The sequence below is a fragment of the Culicoides brevitarsis genome, chromosome 3, assembly GCF_036172545.1.
Source record: "Culicoides brevitarsis isolate CSIRO-B50_1 chromosome 3, AGI_CSIRO_Cbre_v1, whole genome shotgun sequence".
In the NCBI taxonomy this organism is placed as follows: domain Eukaryota; kingdom Metazoa; phylum Arthropoda; class Insecta; order Diptera; family Ceratopogonidae; genus Culicoides; species Culicoides brevitarsis.
Window position 1 is genome coordinate 1,476,614 of NC_087087.1, and position 25,662 is coordinate 1,502,275.

Consider the following 25,662-nt stretch of genomic DNA (forward strand, 5'->3'; position numbering starts at 1 on the left):
TTTATTTTTTTTTTAAATTTTTTTTTAATTTTTTTTTAAATTTTTTACTTCCTTTAATCTCAAAAAAAAAAAATTTTTAATTTGAGGAATTTTTACTGTTTATTATTAAATTTTTATTATACAATTTTTAAAAAATTTTCTTGTTTTCGTCGAAAATGTTTGACTTCATTATGTAACAATATCATCTTCAAAGGAAAAAAAAATATGAAAAAATTAAAAAATTTTCCATTTAGAGCAGTAACAAAATTTTTTCACAATATCATCTTAACAAATAAATGTCATTAAGTAACACGCAAATCAAATTATCGTCAGTTCCTTTTACAATTTTTTGATTTTTTTGTGCATTTGACTCGAAATCGTTAAACCAACAACTATGGGGTAAGAATTTTTCCTTTAAAATTATCATTTTCAATTTTTTAAAAAATATTTTTTTTTAGTTTCTTAACTTTTGATCCTCGCAATCCATTGAGCAACTTCGACATGCACATCCTCGGCTTAAAAATTTGTGGCTTATTACCTCCTGACGACAAAAAGAAACGTTTTTTGTATGAAATTTACTCTTGGTTTTTGGTAATTTTCTTTCTTTACCTCTTCATCGTCTCGCAAATTTTTTATTTGGCAACTGCCAAGGATCTGGATGACTTTGCGAACGCTCTTTATTTCTTTTTGACGGAATTGGTGACAATTCCGATGCATTTTCAACTGAAAAAATCAATCAAAGTTGCAACGGATTGCATTGAAAAACTAAGTTCTGCGCGTTTTTTGTCGCAAAATGACGTCGAAGATGGTTTCGTGGCATGGGCAATGATTCGAACGACACTTTTTCATCGCCCGTCAGTTGGTTTGTGCTTTTTGTGTCTCTTTCAATGGTCCGTTGCACTCTTTTTGTCGGGCAATGAGCAAAATTCTATCGTTCCTGCGGTGTTTCCGTTCAATTTTGAGGCTGGATTTGGGTTTTATGCGGTTTGGGTTTATCAACTTTTGGGAGCAGGATACAGTGCAGTGCTTTATGCGACATTTGACACGCTTGTGACGGGAATATACTTTCATGCAACGGCTCAAATCAATCGTTTGGGGTATCATTTATCGCAGGTAAGAATTTTTTCGATTAATTTTTGACAAATTTTATTAAATTTTTATGAAAATTCGTTCAGATTGGATATCAAAAGAAGCAAAAATCCGATTCTAAAGGAAAAAATGGAGTCATAATTGTGAAAAAAGCTCCTCCTGCTGATCGACAAGAACAAATCAAAGAAGAATTGATCGACTCGGCGATACATTATCAGGAAATTTTGACGTAAAATCCTTAAAAATTCAATTTTATTTGAAAAATTTAACATTTTCCCCTTAGATACTGCGAAAATTTCATCGAAACATTTCAACTTGCGATTTTTATTCAACTTGGAGTCTCATTGTTCGTCTTATGTTTCACTTTATTTCTCATCATGAACGTTGCAGATGGAGATATCATGGCTTCAACGAATATTTTGCCCTATTTCGTTACAATAGTTTATCAATTATGGCAACTTAGTTACACGGGGAACGAATTATCGCATGCTGTAAGTTACTTTTTTGCTAAAAACCATCCTTAAAATTAAAATTTTAATTTTTTTTAGTCAAATAAACTCTCAGATGCAATTTATTTCGCTAATTTTCTCGAATTCAACGTTAAAAATCGAAAATTAATGCTTTTGTTTATGACTCGGTAAGTAAAATTTCTTAAAATATTTCAAAATTTTGTAATAAAAATATTTTTTTAGAACAATGATGCCGATAAAAGTGACAGCGAAGGCTTGTTTCGAGATAGTTCTCGATATAGAAACATTCATCGCGGTAAGAAATGTCCTTGGTTATGATAATTTTTGAATTTTTCATGGATTTTCCAGATAATGCGTGCAAGTTACTCGTATTGTTCCGTCATGAAATCAGTTCAAGGCAATTAATTGAGCAACTTTTGTCATGATTCGCGGAAAAAAATTAAAAAAAATATTTTAGTAAATGTTAGTTGGGCACGAATTAACTTAAAATTTTAATTTTTTTTTAAATAATTTTTTTAAAAAAAATTTTTTTTTTAATTTTTGAAAAATTTTTATAAAAAATTAGAATTTTTTATAATTTTTATTTTAATTAAAATTAAAATTTTTCATAATTTTTATTTTTTTTATAAATAAGATATTTTTGGATTTTTTGAACAGTAAAAGACAAATTTTTTTCATTTATTTTCAATTAAATTTATTTATTTTTTCTTTTATCAAGTTTTTTTTTTCAAATTTTAATTTACAACTTTTTTCCATTAAAATATAATTAATGACAATAGTTCTGGTTTTAAATTATTTATTTTTTTTATCAAATATTTAACGCTGTTCGTCAAACATTTTCACTAATAATGTAATTAATTAAGAAAATAAAACTAAAAAAAAAACAACAAACTCAAGTTAAATTTTCCTGAATAAAAAAAAGTTATGAATCGATGATCTTCTCTTACACACTAACAAAGTTGCAAAAAAAAATAGTCACATGTTGGATTTAATTAATTATTTATTTCTAGAGGTATATCATTCATCATCATGTTGTGTACGTGCTTAAATATTAGCAAAAATCATCAACATTTAAACTAAAAAATAGGATTTTATCTATAAAATAATAGGTAGGATAAATTAAAATTAATATTAAAAAAAAATATTTTTTTTTCGAATTTAGAATTGTTTTTTGAATTGAATTGATTAAATATTATTACAAATTTTTTTTTAATTATTTATAATAATAATAATAATTTTATTATTACCAATTACGCTAAATATTTATTTACATCAGTTTTTATCATTGTCTCATTTTTTGTTAATTTAAAAAAAATCCGAATTAACTTAATTTATAATAATAATTATTGATAAAAAGTATTTTATCACTAATCAGCCTCTAACAAACAAACAAATTTATGTTCATAAAATTATTAATTAATTCTTAACTTCACACATTTTTCTTTAAAATAATTAATTTTTAATTAAATTTATTTTTTGATTTTAAATTTAATTTAAAAAATTTTTAATTTAAAATTTTAATTAATTTTAATTAAATTTAATTAATTAAAATTAATTTATTAAATTAATTAAAATTAATTTAATTTAGTTAATTTAAATTATTTTAATTTAATTAATTTAATTTAATTTTATTTAAATTAATTTAATTAATTAAATTATTTTAATTAATAAAAAATAAATTTAATTAAAAATTAATTATTTTTTTCAATTTATTTATTCTATTTAATTTATTTTATTTATTATCATATTGAGCTGTTTTTTTTAATTATTTATTTTTTCTCCTCATTTTATACAAAAATAGATAAAAAATATTTTATTTTGTTGCTAAAAATAAATATTCGCACGTACTGTCTTGGGACATCTCCTATCGGGCTGAAAGTCGGATTGTCGCTGTTTTGTTGTTGTTGTAGTTCGTCATCGTTGTAATCGTCGGAGAAAAAATTCAAGAAAAAATTGTAAAAGAAAGGATCAGTCAAATTGGATAGTCTCGAGACACGTACACAATTTTTTCAACAATTAATGAAATTTACGAGAAAGTCAACCTGTTCGTATGGGGGAAGAAAAAGGAAAAAAAATATTGGAAGCTTTTAGTCACAACGTAATTTTTTTGTCTAAATTTTTGTTTGTTTGTTAACTTTTCATTTCTATAAAATTGTTATTTTATTTGTCATTGTGTGAAAAATGAACAATTTCTGAGGGAAAAAATTTTAAACACGAAAAAAATCTTAATTTTACGAATTTCACGTTAATGCGGAGTAAGAGAGTGTTAGTTCGAGTTATTTTTTACTTCAATATGATGTGTATGTGTGTTTGACGATTTGACCATTATTATCACTATTGCAAAAAAATCGGGAATCAACACAAAAAAAAAATTTTTTTTTTGAAAAAGAGACTGAGAGAGATTTTTTTTTAACTTTTTGTTACAACTATTTTAATATCACGAATTTTCGATTCGATTTTCTTGTCGGTTCATAAGGGTTTTGATATTTTTTTTTGTCATTTTGAGACAAAAAAGTGAAGTTTTTGTGCCGCATGCTGCAATTAGTTTTAATAATAATCAAATCGTTTTGAACTTCATCTCGATAGACTGTGTGAACGTTCACGACTCGAGCTGGCTGATGTAGATGATTTGTTGTGATCATTACTTTTTACGTGCAGTAATTGGTTTGGCGGCAATTTTTGGAAAAATGGATTCTTTAATGCTTCGCCTGTGAAGAAAAATTCGAAATTTAGACAATTTTTTTTAGTTTTTTGAAGAAAATCTTACCTAAAGTAATTCTAGTTGTGGGATCATAATCCAACATTCGTCTAATGAGTTCAAAGAGTTGCAAGTGTTCGGGGGATTCAGATATTACATAACGGTGTAATGGTTTGCAGTGATCACGAACGTAACGACCCGCGGATGATTTTTCATCCCAATCCAATTTTCCGTGGTAGAAATATTTTGTTTTTGTTTTTCTGTAAAGAAAATTTAAAAAAAAAATTAATAAAATTTAAGAAAATATTTAAAATTTATTTTAAAAAAAATATTTAAAAATTGATTTTTTATCAAAAAAATATTTTCGACGAAAATTAGTTAAAATTTTTAATAAAAAAATTATTTTTTAATTAAATCTTAATTTTTAAACATATTTCTTGAAACAAATTTCTTTTAAAAAAAAATATTTAAAAATTGATTTTTTATCAAAAAAATATTTTCGACGAAAATTAGTTAAAATTTTTAATAAAAAAATTATTTTTTAATTAAATCTTAATTTTTAAACCATTTTTTTAAAACGAATTTCTTTTAAAAAAAATATTTAAAAATTTATTTTTCATCAAAAAAATATCTTCGAAGAAAATTAAATAATAAAATTTTCAATAAAAAATAAAATTTCAATTAAAAAATGTTAAAAAATTAATTTTTTATCTAAAAAATTTTTTTTCAGTAAAAATTTTCATGAAATTCAACCTACCTCGCCATTCTATATGGAATCGCTCCTAAAATTCTTTCCATCATGGCTAAGTGTTCTCTATTGTCATGCGTTTGGAAGAGCGTAATGCCCAAATACAATTCGAATAAGATGCATCTATAACAAAAATTCATTGAAAAAAATCATTTTTCATCAAAAAACGTTCAAAATCTCACCCAATTGACCAAACATCACAAGGTTGTGCCCATCCAAGCTCCAAAATAACTTCCGGAGCACGATAATGACGCGTCGAAACGATTGTGCTGTGATGCTCGTGATCAAACGTTGCACTTCCAAAGTCAATTAAACGAATATCTGTGCATTTGACACGACGAACTTCCTTATTCTACAAGAAAAAAATCATTTTAATTCGCTTTTCATTGGAAATTTTTAGAAAAATCTTACTTTTCTTGGATTATAAGCCGATGTGTACTCGGAACTGACAAACAAAATATTTTCTGGCTTCAGATCCGTGTGTGTTAACTTTTGGTCATGCAAAAATTTGACGGCGTAACATAATTGATAGCCGATATGGCGTACTTGCTCAAGGGAATATGGCTCGTAATTGTTTTCTCGCTGTAAAAAAAAAATGAAAAATTTCAATTCAAAGAACTTTTTTAAGATAAAAAAAAAGAAAATTCTTACCAAGAAATCAAAGACACTGAGACCAAGCATCTCAAATGCGATACACATGTGCCCGTGATAGTCAAACCAGTCGAGCATTTTGACGCATAAACTGAAAATTTTTCAAAAAAATTCATTAAAATCGATTTTTCGAGGCTTAAAACGACGAAAAATACTCACTGTTGTCCATGCCTATCCTTCGCAGCGATCTTTTCCAATGCATTAATCTCTAGTTTGGCTGCTTCACGATACTTTTCGACATTTTTGATAATCTTCAATGCCATTACGTGTTCCCTGTGTGCGGAAAAAAGAACATTTGTCGCATCATTTAATTCAATTTCGTTCGAAAAATGATCGAAAATGGTAAAAATGCATCCATCAGACGCACAGTTGGATATAAAATACTCACCTTTCCATATCTTTAACTTTAACCACACGCCCGAATGTTCCTTCTCCTAAGGTAGCCAATATTTTATCTGTTTATTTTTTGTCGTGACGTGAAAAAGAGAAAAAGAAAACAAAAAATTGGATCAGTTAAAATCAAGCAGCGAACCTTTTTTTATAAAATTTTTTTTTTCGTTGACGTTTTTTTTATCAATAAATTTTTTAAATTTGCTACTATTACGGATTTTTTGTCTAAATAAATCACAAAATAAAAGATTAACGTTTGAAATTTCAAAGAAACGCGATTTTAGCGATTTATCTTTGGATTAAACGACTTTAAACGACAAAAAGTAATTTTTCAACGAAAAAAAATCTTTTTTTGACTAAAAAAAAATAAATAAAAAATTAAAAAAAAAATAAAAACATGGAATTTACGAACATCTATTTTGCAGGATGTCGCCATTGTGATAGATTAAATGTCCATCGGCGTCGTCACGAATTGATGGCTGTCTCTGTTGGTTTTAAATGAGCATTAAATTTGTCATCCAAGTTGATCATATCGAGTTTTGTTGATGAATTGATTGAAATTGGCGGGAAAAAAATAAATTTTACATTATAATAATTGATAAAAAATTTTTTTTGTTAGTTTTGAAATTTTTCTATAATTAAAAGTTAAAATTTTTCAAGAAAAATGAGAAAAATAGCAACAAATGTCATGTTTTTGTAAAAAAAAAAACAATTAAGACGTTAACGAGGATGAAGAACCTGAAAATTTGTGTTAATTTACAAAAAGTAAGTAGTACAAGTTCATGTCATGCAAAAATATTAAACGAAAAATCATGCATGTAAGGTTGTTACAATAATTAAAAATGTTTCAATTATTTTTTTTGTTAAAATTTTTTTTTAGATTTTTGAGAAAATTTTAAAAAAAATCATTGAAAACCCCTTAAAACTAATTTTTTAATATAAAATTTGACATTTATTAAAAAATTTAATAAATGTCAATTCAAAAAATGACAGTTCAAAAATTTGAAAATCGCTTTTTGCTAATTCGAATTATATAAATTTCCAAATGAAGTTTAAAAATTTGAAAATAACTTTTGTCTTAAAATTTTTTTTTAAATGAAGATTTAAAACTGAAGGAAAAGACAAAAGTTAATTTTCATTTTGAAATTTTTATAATTCGAATTAGCAAAAAAGCGATTTTCAAATTTTTAAACTGTCATTTTTGAATTGAAATTATCAAATTTTTTAAAAATTATTTCAAAATCCCTCTGAAGAGAGAAAATTTTTCCCTCATTGCTTCAACCTAAAAACGTAAACACCGCAGAACGTAAAAGAAATTATGTCACAACGATTTTTTCTTTATAATTTTTTTCATTTTAAATAAATAAAAACAACATTAATGAAGACCATGAATGTATTTTCAGTTGTATGTTGACCCAATTTTCGCTAAATTTTTTTCTTTCCTTCGTTTTATTGCTCTGTCTCTCGAGCATAACGGCGTAAAAGTCACTCAACACACACATCGCACGGGTCAAGGTCTCTGCTCTCCAATTCTCAAAAAATGCGCCGAAAGGTGTGATCCCCAAACGGGATGATGACAGTTTCTCGTGAAAAAAAAAATTCAGGTCACATTCGAGTAAAATGATCAAAGTCAGTCAATGGAGCAGAGCAGAGCAATTACTGTTGCATCCAATTATATGTGTTAAAACGTGATTATCATTTCGCTATTAGAGAACGAGCATATCATCGACCAATAAAAAAAATATAAATAAAGAGAAAAAAAGACCAAGTAAGACACGAAGAACCGTTTAACATACTCAATCAGAGTTAATGTCTGTATTGCTCACGTAAATGTAGTTTTTTTTTCGCAAGTAAGTCGAAGAAAAATGATAGCGGTAAATGGTTATGAAGTAATATAAATCAATGTGATCTATTTCGAACGAGCTAAAAGAGCAAAAAAGTGACTTTTATGAAATTTTTGACGTTTAAATGTCAAATGTCAACTTTTGAAGTTGATTTTTCATCAAATTTCATTTTCTTAAATAATTTTTTTTAAATTTTCAGCTATTTGAAAGTTATTATATGAAAAAATAATGAAAATTTTACTTTTTTAAGGTTATGTCAAAAATGACAGCTGTCAAAATTTTTCTCAAATTGATATTTTTTGTTAAAAATGTTAAATTTTCATTTGTTATTATAATTTTTTTTTAAATATTTGACATTTATAAAAAAAATTTTCAATCTTAGAATTTGACAGCTGTCAAAAAATCGAAATATTTTTTATTATAATTTTTTAAAATGAAAAATTTTATTAAATAATTTGATTTTATTTTAGAAGCTTTTTATCAAACTTCAAATTTGACAGCTGTCAAAATTTTTCTTAAAATGAAATTTTATGAACAAATATGTTAAAAATTTAAGATTTTTAGAACAAAAAAAATATTTTTTCAATAAAAATATCCATAAAATTGTAATTTTGGATAATTTTAAAAAAAATTTTAAAATGACATCTGTCAAAATTTCATCAAAATTACATTTTAAGTCACTTTCCATCAATTTTCCTTTCTATTTCGCACATTTTTGACATTCGTCAATCATTTTTCTACCTTTTTCAATTCTCCAAAGACGAATTTTTCGTTAATTTTCTCTGTTCAAACGCAAAAACAACGAATCGCCACACACGCAAAATAAATTCTCAACGTTTCGGCGACGATCATCCAAACAACAAACGTTTCACCTGCTATTTTTAGCTTTTTCCATCATGCATACCTCAGAAGAAAAGTGTGTTTACCAACAACGAACGAACGAACGAACACACACATGACCCATCATTGGATTTTCGTCAAGTCAAGTGATTCAACGACACTTTTTTTTTGTATTATTTGCGTTCTAGAAAGAGAATGAAAGTTTCAATTCTTCTTTGAATGAATCGTTTTATCACAACTTTGTTTGTGACTTTGTATAAAATTCATCACGACTGACCCAATTTGACGAAAATAATTTTAATTACGCTTTATGCAGTTGCCACGCGCTGCACGGGATCAACGAACGACGTGAATTTGATCGATTTCATGCAATTTTTTGTGAATTTTTGACACCTACAGCCGGATTTTAGTGTTTTAGTAGCAAAAAAATGTTAAAAATTACGGGATTTTGGGAAATTTTCTTACAAAAGTCGAGAATTGTTGAAGTCTCTTTTGTTGCGGCTTGCGATGCGATCGATGATAAGCTTCGCCGGGCATGGTAATCGGCACAACAGCTGCTTGCATGGCATTTGTTGCTACCGGACTTTGCATAATCTTCATTTGACGCGATACATTTGCCGTTGTTTGTGACTTTTGGAGCCCGCTTCCGTAATACGAAGTCTCAAATGGGTCGTAATTGTTGTTAATGTCGTATTTGCTGCTTGTATCTTTGTGCCCGTCATCCGGAGAGGGGCGATGATCGCGAGTTTCTCTCGGAATTGCCGTCGTTTTCGAGTAAAAATCATCCAATTGGGCGTATTTCATGATCAAACCTTGAATTTCCTTCCGTTTGTTCTCACGATCGGTCGCTTCTTCATCCGGAACTGGCGAAAAAGCGTCTTCTGACTCGAAAAATTGTTGAGTTTTCGACTTTCCTGCTGTTGAAAGTTCAATTGGGCGTCGTCGATGGCCGTAATTGCGATGTGCACGATCCGCTTTTCGATCCCCGACGTCAATATCGAAGAGATTTATCGCTGTTGTCTTCTTCGAAACGCCGCCAGAGTCGTTTCTCGTGTATGCTTTCAACGGGCGACTTCGAGACGAGGTTTTATCATCTCCCAAATCGTATCTTTTGTAATTATTTTCCTTTCCAAGGCGACTTCCATCGTAATATCCGCTGTCGTTGCTCTTGAGTTTGGAGTAAGGCGATGAAAAATAGTCGTGATACTTGCTAATTTCCTCTTTTTTGCGATTACTATCCGTCAAGAGACCTAATTCAGTGCGTTTCGAACTTGAACTTGTGCTATTGCTACTTCCGCTGCTCGCTCCCAGCCCGTAATCGATGTCAAAAGTCTCATAACGTGACTTTCCCGCATTTTTGGACAACTGAAATGGCGTTCTCTCCTTCGGTTGATGATGAAAAATTGCCGAAGTCGCACTTTTAGCAAGCGCATTAATGCCCAAAGGCTCAATTGTCTTGTCGCGATCCTCTTTTTCGCGATTTTTCTCTTTCCGACGATGCACACGATCCAAAATATCCGAATATTTGGACTCCAAACGGGAAATTGTCGATGCCGAACTACTTGGTTTCACATTTTTACTCACGACGGGCGTCTTGTCTTTGTCATTTTCCTTATCGGAGTCTTTTTTCCCAAAAGTATACTTCAAAATTGGCTTGTAATACGACGAAACGGGACTCAAATCCGCCGAATATTTGATTTTGTCGAGGATTGAGGAGTAATCTGTCGTTGTGCGATGCTTCTTGTAACTCGAGGATGGAGAAGTTGCTCCATTTGTGCGTAAACCGCTCATTGTTTCACTCGTGGGTTCTTCTTCCGCGATCGTAGGACTCAATTCATTATATCTAAAACCAATTTTTACTCATTAATTATTTTTTTTCACTCTTGAAGGAACATTTTTGCACCAAAACTATTTTTTTCCGAGATAATAAGCTCGATAAAGTGAGAAAAAATGATTCAAGTGATTCATTAATTAGTTGAAAAGCAGTTAAAAAAAGTCATGACGACTGAAAATTATATTTTGCCAAATGTTTCTGCCAAAAAATTATAAACTCATACATAATAAAGTTGATCTCTCGCACATTTTTTTCGTGCCTCAAGAATTTCTTAATATAAACATAAACAGAAATAAAAGTAAAACAAAGATTTTTCAGGCGATCTACTGCAATTCAAAATGGAAAAAAGGCAGATTTCAGGGGAAAATGTACTGAAGATGGAACATTTTGACACGACGGGTGAGTTTTTTGTTTATAATTGCTCGTTACTTTGTTCAAATTGACTTGTTTTGAATTAAATTGCGTGAAAAAGGTGAAACGAGACTTAATGAGATAAATTTTTTTAACACTTTTTGTATTTTTTGTGAAAAGTTTTAGAGAAATTTTTTAAAATTAAACAAAATTGATGAAAAAAAATAATTTAAATTAATTTTTTAAATTTTATGAAAATTAAAATTAATTTTTTTTAATTTAAAAAAAAATTTTTTTAAATTTAAAAAAATTATTTTAATTTTAATTAATTTTATGAAAAAATAATATTAAAACATATTTATTTTAATTATTTTTTTAATTTTTAAATTTTAATTTTAATTAATTTTTTTAAATAAATTTTTTAAATTAATGAAAAAAAATTAATTAATTTTTAAAATTAATTTTTTTTTTATCAATTTTATTTAAATTTTAAATTTAAATTTAAATTGATTAAAAAATTAAATTAAAAAATTAAATTAATTTAAATTAAAATTAAAATTAATTTTTTTAATAAAATTAAATTTTAATTAATTAATTAAAATTAATTAAATTAATTAATTTTTTTAAAATTTTTTTTCATAAAATAATTTTAATTATTTTTTTTCAGTTTTTTTAATTTTTCGGGTTCGAATTGATAAAATTTTCACTTTTTTATGACAAAATATTTAAATTTTTGGTTCTACTTTATAATAATTTTTCTTTAAAAGGCTCAATTTCATAAAAATTTCAAAAAATTATTTTTTTTATCACTTTTCATTCAAAAACTCGTTAAAAAACTTTTAACAAGTAAAAATTCGCGATGCGTAATAAAATCTTCAGTCATAACTAAAATTCCTTTGTTTCCGCTTTCTTTGTTCATGATCTCCTGAGTCATTGAGCGCCTATCTGTCACCATTTCTTCAATCAAATCCGGAAGTTGGCAAGTTTCCTTCGATTAACAAGTTGCCCTCATCTCATATCAGCAGACGACAAAGTAGCGAGTGTCATTCGCCCCATTTTTAATTGTTATTATTAATCACAAGGTGCACTTTCTTTCTTTTAATAACAAAAAAAAAAATCATTTCAAGGCAATGCTTTCCTCCTTGAACAAAAAATGTGTGAATCTACAAACTATATTTTGCTCTCTGTACGATTTTTTATCGCAAACGGTGCACTTTTTGGTCTACCGAGATATTCTGAGATGTGATTCAAGCGGAAATATTATTTTTACATGAAAATTGTTCTAAAAGTAAATTTTTTTCTCATACCTGACACTTTATTTCACGCGATATTTTTACATTTTTTGCAGGATTTTTTGCTTTACAAAAGCGATGGCGAACTGACACTGTCTCAGAAGTGAAGGAGACATGAACAAAAATTAGCATGATCACGCAGTTACGAAGGAAATTCATGACGCATCACAAAATTTATTTGGGATTAAGAGGATTTATTGCAGAATTTTTTTTTGAATAATTTCTGCATTTATCATTTTTTCTCTCACTTTATCGGCATTAATTCTTTTTTTTTTAATTTTTTTTTTTTTTTTGAGAATTTTTTTTTTGTTATTTATGTAATGAATTAAAATTAGACACACACCAATTTAAAAATAAATCAAATTAATTAGGTAGTTGATCGATGTTTGATCCAATTATCGGGCGATGACAAAATCGATTACGCGATAATTTTGAAAAAAAAATTTTTTTTTCGAATTTCACGAAATTTTCTTGAAAAAAAAAATAAAATAATAATTAAAATAATAAAAAAAAATATTTGGCGCAAGAAATGTTCTTCCACACACGACACGATACGAGACTCAACTGAGAAAAATAATTTTGTGTGAAAATATAAATTTAAGTTAATTATAAAAAAAACTCAAAAGAAGCAACTACTGAGCAGATATCTACCGTGATTTGTGTCGTTTTTCGGTGACAGGAGAAGATACGGCGACACTTTTGTCACTCGCGGAGAGCTTCTGTTCGCTCGGATTCCGTCGAAATCGTTGCAAAATACTGTTACAACTGTCGGACAGCAATTGTGCCACACTGATTGTGCTGCTACGCGCATATCGACGTTGCGATCCATTTGTCGAAGACGGTGTCGCCGACGACGACGATGATGCGTTGCTTAACGATGACGTCTCGGAAGTCGCCATTGAATTTTCTCTCTTTCACGCGGAAAATCTCTTAGCTCCTAAAATTTTTTCTGTGAGAAAATTTTAGAAATTCTCGTAAAATCGTCTCTTTTGAACATCTTTACTCAAATAATTGCACTTCATATTTTTCTTTTGATTTTTCTTCGTTTTACACAGAAATTCGTTTTATTTAAAAATAAAAAATTAAATTATTTCAACACATTTCGCGCCATATAAAATTTGCATAAAATTAATTTTTTATTGATTTTTGCTCTGATTCATCCGAAATTCGTCACTTTTGTAATTTTCAAATCATAATAAAAAAATATTTTTATTTTTATCGCACAAAAAGATGAAATACCGAGCCGGCTGTTTTGTTATAAAATATTTTTAGTTTGTTTAATTTTGGCACACACTTTATATTTTTGTCACTGTCAATTTCTTTCCTTTATATTTTCTTATTTTTTCATATGATCATGAACTCGCACGTCATTCTACAGTCCATGTTGACTAATAATATTTTTATTTTTATATAAAAAAAAATTATTGCTTTGATGATTTGATTATGTAAAAAAAAATAATTATTTCGATGACAAATTTATTCTTCTTCTTTTTTTTTGTAAATTGACCGAATTATTTACAAGACGACTCGAAAAAACTTTTATTTATTATTTTAATCCATTTCGATTGAAGAACGAGAGTTACACGCATACTTTACGAGTACACGATCAACACTATTAATTCGCGTTTTCCCAGATGAGTGGAAAACATAATGTTGGATCGCCGCGTATCCATCGTCGCGAACGTCGACGATCCTGTGTGTGTGAGTAAATAATAAATAATCTCTAAAAAATTTCGAGTCTCATCATAATTTTAGAATTTTTCGTGTTGTGTGAGAGATGTACATGTTTTGTACATACAAAAAAATTTTTGTAGTAAGAAGTTGTGAAGAATTTGCGTTTCGCGTGTTGATTTTTTTTTAAAAATTAATTTAAAATAAATTCAGAAGAAATATAAAAATTAAATAAAAAATTATGAAAAAATTAAATAAATTATAAAATTGTTTTTAAATAATTTAAATTAATTTTTAATTTAATTTAAAATATTTTTTAAATTTATTTTCAAATTAAATTAACAATTAATTTAAAAATAATTAAAAATTAATTAAATTAGTTAATAATAATTTTGAATTTTTTTATTTTTTTTGAAATTATTTAATTTTTTTTATATAATTTATTATTTATTTTTCTTAAAATTTATTTCGAATTTTTTATTAATTTTTAAATAAAAAATTATAAATTAATTTTTTAAAAAATATTATTAATTATATTTTCATATAAAATTTAATTAATTATTTTTTTTATTAAATTTATATATTCTTATGAAAAAAATATTAATGAAAAAATAAAAAATTGAGGAAATTTATTATTTTTAAATCTTGATACTTATTTAAATGAATTTCTTCAAAAAAATTTTAATTATTTTTTTTTTTATAAAAATTTAATTTTTTTATGATTTTAAAGAAATGATTAAAAAATTTCATCAAATTTACTTAAAAAGTCAAATAAATTTATCAAAAATAAAAAAATAAAATAATTTTCATTTCTCACGAGAAACGCAAAATTTTCACAGTGTAGTAGTAGAGAAGTCTGAGCGAGCGGAAATTGACTTATTTTTAACTCTTCGGTACGACACACATGTGAAATTCAAGAGATTTTTCGAATAGCGACACACACACAAACACTTGTCTCGCGCAAAACACACAGAAAAACGAAAAAAAAAATAGTTTGAACCAACACGTTGTTTTCATTGTGGGAGAGTTTGTTTTGATTTTTCATCATTGAACATCACAAAATTTCACGCAAATGCACGAGTATGAGTAAATGAGTAAAAATTGTGTAAAAAATAAAATTTTCGGGTTAAAAATACACATTCAAACGACAGTGTGTACAAAAAAAAATAATAAAAACAGGAAAATCATTTCAATATTCATTATTTTTATTTGTTATTTTTTTTTTTATTAAAAATAAAATATAAAAAGTTTAAAAATAAAACTGCATTTTGCGTCACACACACGAAAAGTGACAGAAAATTTATTAATTTTACGTCTTTCATGGTCACGATCAACGTTGCTTATCACGAAAATGCAGTTCCCGGCGTTTTTAGGAGCCCACTTGAGGTTTATTAAGTAATAATGATCAATATAATTAATGATAAATTAACATAAATCATGAATTTTTGAGTAATTTCACACGCTGTTTGTGCGATTTTGGAGCCCACACACGCTGCGCGTTTAAGATTTAAAGTGTTTAAAGTTTATTTTGTAAAAAAAATTTGATTAATGACAAAATATGTTCAATAACAACACGCGATTAGACTGCATGAGAACAAAGTGTACATTGAGAATTATGACATTTCAAGTTTATGTTACTCGTTTTAGCATAAAAAGTGAAGTAGTAACAAGGTATCGACACCTCCGAGTATTTGTCATGAGAAATTTGTAAATTAATTGATTGATTTTATCGAGATTTTAATATTTGTTAGGTTTAAAAATTAATTAATCTTTTATATTTAATTTAATTAAATTTTATTAATTAATTTAATTATTAATTATTTTTTTCATAATTAATTTAAATTAAATTGATAGTAAAAAATTAAAAAAAAAATATTTTTTATTATTATTAATTTATTTAAAAAATGATTTTTAAGAATTTAATTAAATTATTTTATTTGTTTATTAATTAATATTAAATTATTAATATTAAATATTTTACAAGAATTTTCCAATATTAAAAAAAAAATAAGAATTAATGAAAATTTTTCAAAAATTGACAAATTTTTTAAAATTTTATTTAAAATTAATTAATTTAATATTTTTTTTAAAAATAATTAATTAAATAAATAAAAAAATAATAAATTAATTTTCATAATTAATTAATTAATTCAAAAAATTATCAAAATTAAAAAATTAGAAAATTAAAAAATCTTGAATTTTTTTGAAGAAATTATTTTTAAAAAATTCTCATAAAATAACTTTTTATATCATTTTAGGTCAAAAATTAAAGTTTATGAGTACAATTCATAACAATTATATCACTTTTCTTATCGTAAATTATTCGTTCGTTCGTTCTTCCGTTACAAAGTTACTCGAAACTACTGCATTGCTACCTAAGTAAACTTCTACATTCGTCATATTGCAGTTTACAAACTTTTTTTTTTTTGAATAAAATTTTATTTATCAAGAATCCCACACACAGACACATAAAATATTTGCTCGCAACCTTTCTCATCGTTAAATGTTTACAGGCAAGTGTTAGACAACGAGCGACAGGTCAACACATCCATTTAATTGTGACGCACGTTAATTTTTGTTTTTTTGGCTGTGGCTTTGTTCGTTTCTCGCCAAAAATTAAAAAAAAAAATTTTTTTTTGCATGAATGAAAATCTTTCCAACAATAAATCACAACCAACGACGAACGAATGAACGACGATGACAATTATTCCAGGAAGTCGTCAAGTCTTTAGCTACAAATTGTTTTATTATTTATTTAACATGCACTTTTGCTGCACACACATTTGATGGATAAGAGGCGAAAAATGCAAATTTTCCCTTCTGAGCCGGCTTTTTATTCGTTTTTCAATAAAAAGTATTTATTTATTTAGATTAGAATGCGTTTGAATGCATAAAAAGTTGTCAGCGTCGTCGTTCGAGTGTCATAATAATTAAATCCGTGAGGCATTTGTGTGTGACAGATCTCTTGTAAATGCTCAAGTTTTGTGTGAATGAAGGCACAATGGACACGTTTCGACATAATAATCGATGATTATGTTCATTTTGAGATGAAAAGAGAGAGAGAGACCATGACCTGTACAATGCACGACGCAAAAAAAATGCTGATAATTATTATTATTTATTGGAATGCTTTGAATTTTTTTTAAAAGCATTTAAAAGAAAAAAAATCGATTTTATACTTTTAATTGTCTTTAACTTAAAATATACAAAATTAAGAAAATAAAATTTTTTACTGAAAAGCAATTTTTAATTAATTAATTTTTAAATTTTTAATTAATTAATTAATTATTTTTTTTAATTAATTTTAATTTTTTTTAATTTAATTTTTTTTTTAATATTTTTAATTTAGAATTATTTTACGGAAAAATAAGAAAAAATTAAAAATTTTTAAAATTGAAATTTTTTTATTTTTAAAAAATTCAGAAATTAATTGGATCTTAAGCTTAAAAATTAATAAATATAAAAATACGTAAAAAAATACGTAAAAAAATACGTAAAAAAATTTAAAAATTTTATAATAATTTTTTTTTTATTTTTGATAGAAAATTTTTTTTTTTTAATTTTTAATAGAAAAAATTTTTTTTTATTTTTTAATAGAAAATTTTTTTTTTCATTAAATCAAGATTGACAAAAAACAATTTTTAAAATTTTTTTTCAAAATAATTAAAAATACGCTCAAGTTTTATTTTTCCTTCAACTTTCAAAACTCATTATCGCCTCTATTTATTTATGAATGACTCTTCGTGCAGAAATGCAAATAAACGGACAACAAGTAGCTTGAGGATCGTGTAAGAAATTAATGAACAATAATTACAATCATCTTGAAAAAAAAAAAAAACTTGTCTCGACAAATATTTTCTTTGTTCTCGAGATCCATTTTGCTCGCAGCGATCAAGTGATAATTAACCACCCCATTAACACTCGGTCATTCGATTCTTTTTGGCAGAGATCGACACGCACTAAAATCATACTTTTGACCCACATTTTAGAATTTTTTTTTATAAATAGACAAATAGCGAATCAAAAATTTATTGAATTATGTCAATCAACGCATGAGACACACACACAGTTCGAATGGCGATGACACTTTTATGCGGTTAAGAATTTTTTTTTAGTTTCGTTCGATTTTGTATCCGCTCAAAAAAAATAAATTAAAAAAATGTATATTGAAAAAAATATAAAATTAGATTTTAAATTAATTATCGACGATTTTTTTTATTTATTCAAAAAGGTGAATTGAATTTAGGAACGCAGACACGAACGACTTTTGCTTGATAAACAACGTTTATGGGAAATTTATTTGGCGCTGCAACGGTTTTAATTGATTTTCGCCTTAAATGTTGGCAATGAATGTTCTTGTGCGGAAATTTATGACACAAAAGTGGTTTTGGTCCAAAAAATTTAATAAAATTTTTTTTATTGAATTTTTTAAAATAAAATAAAAATAAAATTAAATAAAATAAAAAAAAATAAAAAAAAAAATTAAAAAATAAATAAAATAAATTAAAATAAAAAACATCGAAAAATATAAATTTTTTTTTTTGAAAAATCGTAATAATTTAATTTAATTTTATTAAAAAAAAATAATTTTATTTAATTTAATTTATTTTTTTTATTAAAAAAAAATAATTTTATTTAATTTAATTTATTATTAATTTTAAAAAATGAATTGTAAGCAAAATTTTATCTCAAAATGACACAAAAACTCCCAAAAACGCAAATTTTCTTTAAACAAACAACACAAAACCAATAAATTTATGCATTATTAATTGAAATAAAGAACATTTTTGTCTTTTTCACAGAAATTTCGTCGTGCACGCGTACAAAAACGAACCAAAAATGATTCACGACATGAATGAAATACGACCTTGATGATTTAATGATCTCTTTCGTCGAATGTTAAGGGTTCGACAGTCAATTCTGTACCCTGTGCGTCAATGTACGAAAGATTTATATTTCCAAATATGTCGCTAAAAAAAAAGACGACGACGAGAAGGAAGCTCCGTGCCAAAAGTTGATTCATAGTTTAAATTTTGTTGCAGTAGTTAAAAAACGACGATGAAAAAAAATAAAAGAAGAAGTTTTGTTACAAGACATTTTTTATTGAGGTAAGCATATTGCAAGCACCTCACACAAAAAAAAATATAAATGAACGACCTTAACACCCACTCCTACAATACTTTACTCTATCGCTGCTCTAAAGTAAAGCAAAGCGAGCAGAAATGGATTTTTTTTTGTGTACGCGAAACATACGCTTGCTTGTCGGATGTTGTTTGGATTCGAGCGAATAAATTCATTTATTGACAATTCCATGCTTGCTATTTTTTTATGGATTATTATTTTTTTTTAATATTATTAATTTTTTAGCAGGTGTAATAAAAAACTGAGTGGTCAACTATTCTAAACGGAACTCTGTTAAGCTGTTTAAAATGGTGAGTAAGCCTTTAGATTTTTTTTGACAGAAGAAAATATGATAGATGTCAAAATTTTTGTTGAAGTTTCAATTTTTGTATTTTTTTTATTAGTCATTTTTTATTAAAAAAAAATTTTTAAAAAGTTCAAATTTATGTAAAACTTGTAAAATAAATGTTAAATTTATACGAACTGTCAAAGTTGTCAAATGTCAAAAAAATTTTTTTGTTGAAATTTTCAATTTCTGCCTTTTTAAAATTCAATTTCATAAACATTTATTTAAAAAATGATCGAAAAAATATATTTTTAGCTTAAAAATTATTCAAAAAAATTATTTTAAAATTTTTTGACAGACATTTTCTACAGATATTTTTTTTTCTGTTGAGATTTAAATTCTTAAGTTATTTGAGTCAATTTTAAGATTTTCAAATTTTTAAAAATTTTCTAAAAACTTTAATTTATGAAAAATTATGAAACGAATGTAAAATTCATATAAATTTTTATCTGTCAAAATTTGACAGCTGTCAATTTTTTTTTGTTTTGTTGAAATCTACAATTTCAGATATTTTGAATACAATTTAAACTAATTTTATTTAAAAATAATAATAAAAATATTTTTTCAGGATTAAATTTGATCAAAAGTGAAAATTATTTCAAAATTTTGACAGCTGTCATTTTTGTGATTGTCAAATTTTAATTTTTTCTTTCAGTTTTAATATTTATCTAAAAATTTAAATATTTTTAACTTATTTTTTTCAAAATTTACGAAAATTTTTTAAATATTTTTTCTGAAAATTATAAAAATTTTCAACAAAATTTTAACTTGTCATATTTTTAACTGTCAAAAATTCTTCTGTCAACTCAAAATTAAGCATTTTTAATATTTTTTTAAAAATTTTTTAAAGGAAAAAGCATCAAAAAAATCTCAAATAAACTCAAAAAAAAGTACCTCAACAACTTTTGTCTCTTCCAACGGAATTTCCGCACACATTTCACTATCAGATACGAGATTCTTCGAACCATCAATGGAAGCTGATTGCGACGAGAATTGATGCGAATACTTTTTGGACTTTTTAAACGGATATCCGCAACTTTGCAAATACTCATCAACAGATTCCTCCTGCGATTTGAGACAAACAGCTCCTTCATCGTCCTCATCATCGGCATCGAGGTCTTCGTCATCAATTGGATCACTTTCCTCATCATCATCACAATCCAAAAAGAGATCTGTGCTACTTCCATGTCGCTGTTTCGACTTTGAAGTACTCGACGTCGACTCATTCGTAACAGACATTGACATTTTATTGTCGGAAATTGTCATATTCGTCGTCGGAACAGTCGGATTTGCATTGAAATACGGATCAAATTGCCGCAAAATGTCTTCTTGATAACTTTTGAGATACGAATCTGACTTGTTGTTGTTCGCATCGCGAGTTGCGGAGGTCAAATCATAACTTGGCGTCACATTTGGAGCAATTTCTGAAGTTAAATTGAATTTTTCGAACGTTGGATTGTTGAAATTCATCGTGTTACTTCGCATAATTTTGCGAACGAGATGCGGCGAACTCAGATATGATGATTCGGGAGGCGTTTTTATCTCAGCAGCGCGAATTTTCTCAAATTGATTGAACGGCACGTACTTCACAGTTGTCGATTTCGAGAGCGGGGTGAAATTTTTCGCTTCTGGATTCAAATTTGAGGGTTTTTTATTGGGACTTGAACCGTAAATGTGATTGTAATTGTTGCCAACGTCATAGATATCAGCAATACTTCGCCCAATATTATCTTCAAAATTGACCAAATCATGATTAACAAACGGATCTGCAGCTTTAGAAGTCGTTGAAAAGTCAATCGGAGCAAAACTCGCAGGCGGCAAATTCTCATTCGGAGGAATTTTCTCCGTAACACACTTCGCTATCGGCGTCGCTGCTTTGAAAGGTCTCTCAAAAGGCACCGGCTTCTGAAATATCACATTTGGTCGAACGCCGCCGCTGAAACTATTCGAAGGTTTCAACCCGATCGACGGTTTTTTCATCTCATTCCGCATAATTTCCGTATTTTTCGACACACATTTGTTCACTTCGCTCACATCGAAGCCCTTATACGGCGAAAAAATGTCATTTGTCTTCCGCAGATGCGACGGTTGACTCAACGTTTTCGCATAAATGCACGAACTCGATGAACTTTTCGCCAACGGAGGCATATAAGATGTCAATTCCGCCAAATTTACCGAAGGTAATTGCATTATTGTCGAATTCGAGTTACTTTTCGTTAAGGGATTTGTCTTTTGCAGCACCGGAATATGAGAAATCTTCGATTTTTGTGAGGTTAAGTGATGTAAACCGGGAAACGGCACCGGATTGGAGTTCAAATAACTCGAAATTGAAGCGTTTGACATGCTTTTCATCAGAGATTTGAAGCCCGGAGGAGGCGGCGGCGTATTTGAACTCGTATTTTGGGCGAAATTTTGAAGATCTGAGGGCTGTACGGGACTATAGAAGGAATTTAGGGAGTAATTACTGCTTGTAGATGTGATTGGATTAAAATCCCCGACTCGAGTGAACGCAGAATCAGTATGAGAGTAAAAATTATTCGCATTATTGGAGTTATTATTGTTGTCGAAGGAGTTTTTATACATCATTTCGTATGGCTGTTCCTGCAATCGTCGATCGATATGCGTATAAGACACGTTTTTCCTCAATTTATAGGGATTTGTATCATCTACAGGTCTCGAAAGACTCTGATTTAAGTTGGCAATGTTGTTTTTGTAACGATTTATCGTGTTTTGGAGCTCGTCTTTCGTTTTACTCATGATTTTATTGTAATTCCAGCCGACTTTTGGTTGAGATTTGTTACTGCTATTGACATTTTCCTTCCAAAAATCTCCGATATTCTTCGAATTTTGGCTCGATGACGTCGGAGGACGCGTACAAAGTCCCTCATTTCCGATATTTATCTGATTTTGAGCTAAATAAGGTTGCTGATCGGGCATTGCTGGATGGATATATTGCTGCGGCGGGTGATGATGGTAACTTTGATGCGGAATTGCATGACTTGAGGTACTTCGACATATCCCGACATTCTCATAGGACGGATGAAATTGATGAAAATTTGGCTTTTGACCGAAACTTTGGAAGGAATTTGACTTTGCAAGAGGATGCGGTTGTCTTTGGGACGCATAAAATGGATAATTATTATAAATTTCGTCACTTTCACTCGTTGTTGGTGCATTTTGCGCTTGAACAGGTAACAAATTGTAATCCGGCAAACTTTTCAAATAGTTATTCATGTAATTGATATCCGCATTGTACAGCTCATTCGATGCCAAATTCATCTGTGACATGTTCAATGGTGTCCCCGGCGTGTGATGATAACTCGTAAATGGCTTGTGTGACTGTAAATTCGCTTGATGCGGCATTTGTTGCGAGTAAAAATCATTTTTTTGTCGATTTTGAGCCATTTCTTGAGCATTTCGAGCATAAAAATTATCCGAAATGGAGTTCCCCGTATTGTAGGCATATGGATTTTGTGATACGGGATTCGAATAAACTGAAGGAGGCACGTGATACAGTCCCGTTGAACTACTGCTAACACTTTCTGTCGACGCCCATGGCAATTTTTGGTCATTTTTGGCGTAATAGGGGTCAGGCTGTTGTTGCATCATCGCACTGTAGGTATTGAAACTCGTATCTGATGGAAAATTCTGATAATTTTCAAAGTCATTCTGCAAATAATTCACTTTTTTATCACTAATTCAAGCAAAAACTCAAAGCTTTCACTTTTAAAAAACGTTTGTCAGCGCTTTTTCGGTTTCCGCATATGCTCGCCATGACCATGATCGCAAAAAAACTTGAAAATAATGTCAAGTCGATGCGTATTTTTGCACTTTTAACCATCGAACGAAGGCAAGAAAGGGTTAAGGTCACCAAAAATTGATATGAAAATGATTCAAAACTACAATTAAGGGATCGAGGATTTGAAAACTCACAAAAAATGATAGAAATAGACACACGAGACACGAGAAAACGCAAGACAAACATTTTTTATAACGTGAAAACTTTGATTTTGTCACGTTTCAGGTCGAAAGATGAAAAAAATTAGTCAACCATAGATGAAGTATGGGAAAAAAATCGAAACATTTTCAAACCTTTTCGATAATCAACTTGGCAGTTGGCTTTTTGTTGGGATCCTTTGACTTGTAAATGATGATTTTCGTCACAGGCGGTGAGTTTTTATCCTTTTTTTCGACTTGTAACACGGAAATGTCGGGTAACGCAACGTTTGTTAACTGACTTTTAGCTGATCCCGTGACTTTGAGCTGCGGGCGATCTTGAGGCAACAAACTATTGTCGTCTTCGTGCTTTTTTGTGCCATTTTTCACAGGAGATGGGGGCTTTACAGGCACTTTTGGCTTTACAAGAGGCGCTTTTGTTGTGCCATTCTGCAGGAAATTGAGCAAAAACTCGTAAAAATCGAAGAAAATTGAGGAAAAGTTGAGATTTTTACCGTTTTATGTCCCAAAACGCCGGATACGGGTTTCGCTGCTGTTGTTGTGGTAACTTTTTTTGTGATTGTCGACATTTTTTGACACTTTTTTCTTTGTAAAATTGATTTTTTCAATAATTCTCTTTTTTATTTTTGTATTTTTTTTTTAGAGTATGGACTTTTTTCACATCTTATATCACAAGTAAGTCACAAATTTGCTAAAAACTTATATTTTTATAGCTTTTTTTGAGTCACAGATGTGCAAAAGTGCCAAGAAAATAACGTAAACACACAGAAAAGCTCAAAAGTAGTAAATTTCGGGTCTGAATCAGCGAAATTTGTATAATTTTCCTCATCAAAAGCGAAGAAAAACAAACGTTTCTTAAGTTTTTTTTTATTTTTTTTTGTAGAGTAGATCGTACAGACAACCGACGTGAGTAATGACGCTGATGTCTAAAAATAATCACCATTGAAATCACTCAGAAAATAGACCGAAAAGTCACATCACAAGGTTTGATTGTATCGAAGACCTGTTGTTTGATGCTTCTCATTGATAAAAAAAAATCCGGAAAAAATTTTAAAATTTAAAAAAAAATTTAAAATTAATTTTTAAAATTTTTTTTAAAGAAAATTCATCCAAAAAATATTTTTTTAAATTATTTAAAAAAAAAATTTTTTTTTGGAGATCCAAAAATTGATCCGTCATTAACAGTTACGTCACAAATGTCAGCCACTAACTAAATGTTGTCACTTTTCTGTGTGTTTACTCTTATTATTTTGTACAATTCTGACTCATTTGACTTTTTTTGTGTCACTTTGTATTAAAAAAAAAAATTTTTTTTTCTATTTATTTTTTTTTGAGTAATTTTCTTACTTTTTTGGTAATTTTTTTAATAAATAAATAACAAAAAATATTTTTATTTAAAAAAAATAAAATAAATAAAAATTTAACCGTTAAATAATAACAAGATAAAAGTTTTTCTGCGATTTTTTTTTTGTTAGACGACGATATTAATAACAATCTAGTAACAAATAAACTGATTTTCAGTAAACTATTTTACTGTATCTTAAACGTTTTTTCCCCATTCCCACAGCAAAGACGTGAAAACTCAACATATATCTATCCATAGGCGCTCGATGAGATGGGAAAATGCACGGGAGAGCATATGGGAAAATTGTCTCTCGTGATGCAAGACAAGCGACAGTTGTCGCCGTTCGATGAAGAAAGAGTTCACGATCGCATATGCGCGCGCATACCTCAAATATTTCGTCTGATGAGCGACAAAACGTCGGTTTTATTAATAGATCATCCGCCATAGTTGCGAAAAAACAAAACTCTCTCTCGGGAAATTTTGAGATTTTTCTCGGAAAAAGAGACGAAATTCAACGGAAGAGCGATCATCGACGGACTTTGTTGCTCAAACTCAAGCAATTCAAGCTCAAGGGCATCGCACGATGACAAAAATGGAATATAAAAGTTTATTGTTACATTATGTGCCTTGCGGCGAGTTAATTCCGTTTAACGATTTGGGCGATCTTGAACTTGCTCTAAATTTAAATAAATAAAAATTGTCCTTTCAAAATATTTCCTGACAATTGTTATTGATCCGATAAGATGAATCACAATTGCGGATGTTGATTAAAAAAAGTCGAGTATTGATTGATCGACGGTTGAAAATAAAAAAAAAAACGCGCGACGAACGAACATCATTGACCCAAAAAATCCGCAGAAAAGAATTTGTGTCAATGGAAAAATTCTTCACACACACGAAAATATTTGCACATTTGAACTGTTTTTTTCTAATCATTTGAAAAATTTACTCGTAACATGATTCATGAAATATTTACTATTTAACAGTTCATTTGCCTCTCTGCGAAAATTTTATGAAATGATGAAAAATGAGTTTT

At 28.0% G+C, this 25,662-nt stretch overlaps 2 protein-coding genes across 2 annotated transcripts; one reads left to right on the plus strand and one right to left on the minus strand.

The window, feature by feature from the left end:
- Positions 1-373: 373 nt before the first annotated feature.
- Positions 374-1,943, plus strand: LOC134833521 (odorant receptor Or1-like). Its single transcript, XM_063847855.1, has 7 exons — positions 374-378; positions 438-1,092; positions 1,155-1,297; positions 1,352-1,559; positions 1,617-1,705; positions 1,761-1,833; positions 1,887-1,943. The coding sequence occupies exons 1-7, from the start codon at positions 374-376 to the stop codon at positions 1,941-1,943; spliced, it is 1,230 nt and encodes a 409-aa protein (XP_063703925.1).
- Positions 1,944-3,900: 1,957 nt separating this feature from the next.
- On the minus strand, positions 3,901-23,925 carry LOC134833523 (uncharacterized). Its single transcript, XM_063847857.1, has 14 exons — positions 23,776-23,925; positions 23,417-23,710; positions 20,219-22,993; positions 12,838-13,097; positions 9,175-10,552; positions 6,438-6,510; positions 6,024-6,090; positions 5,795-5,908; positions 5,636-5,726; positions 5,396-5,566; positions 5,167-5,336; positions 4,994-5,107; positions 4,306-4,496; positions 3,901-4,246 (listed from the first exon to the last, which is right to left on the minus strand). Exons 1-14 carry the CDS (start codon positions 23,848-23,850, stop codon positions 4,113-4,115), a joined length of 5,907 nt encoding a protein of 1,968 aa, XP_063703927.1. The 5' UTR covers positions 23,851-23,925; the 3' UTR covers positions 3,901-4,112.
- Positions 23,926-25,662: the final 1,737 nt, after the last annotated feature.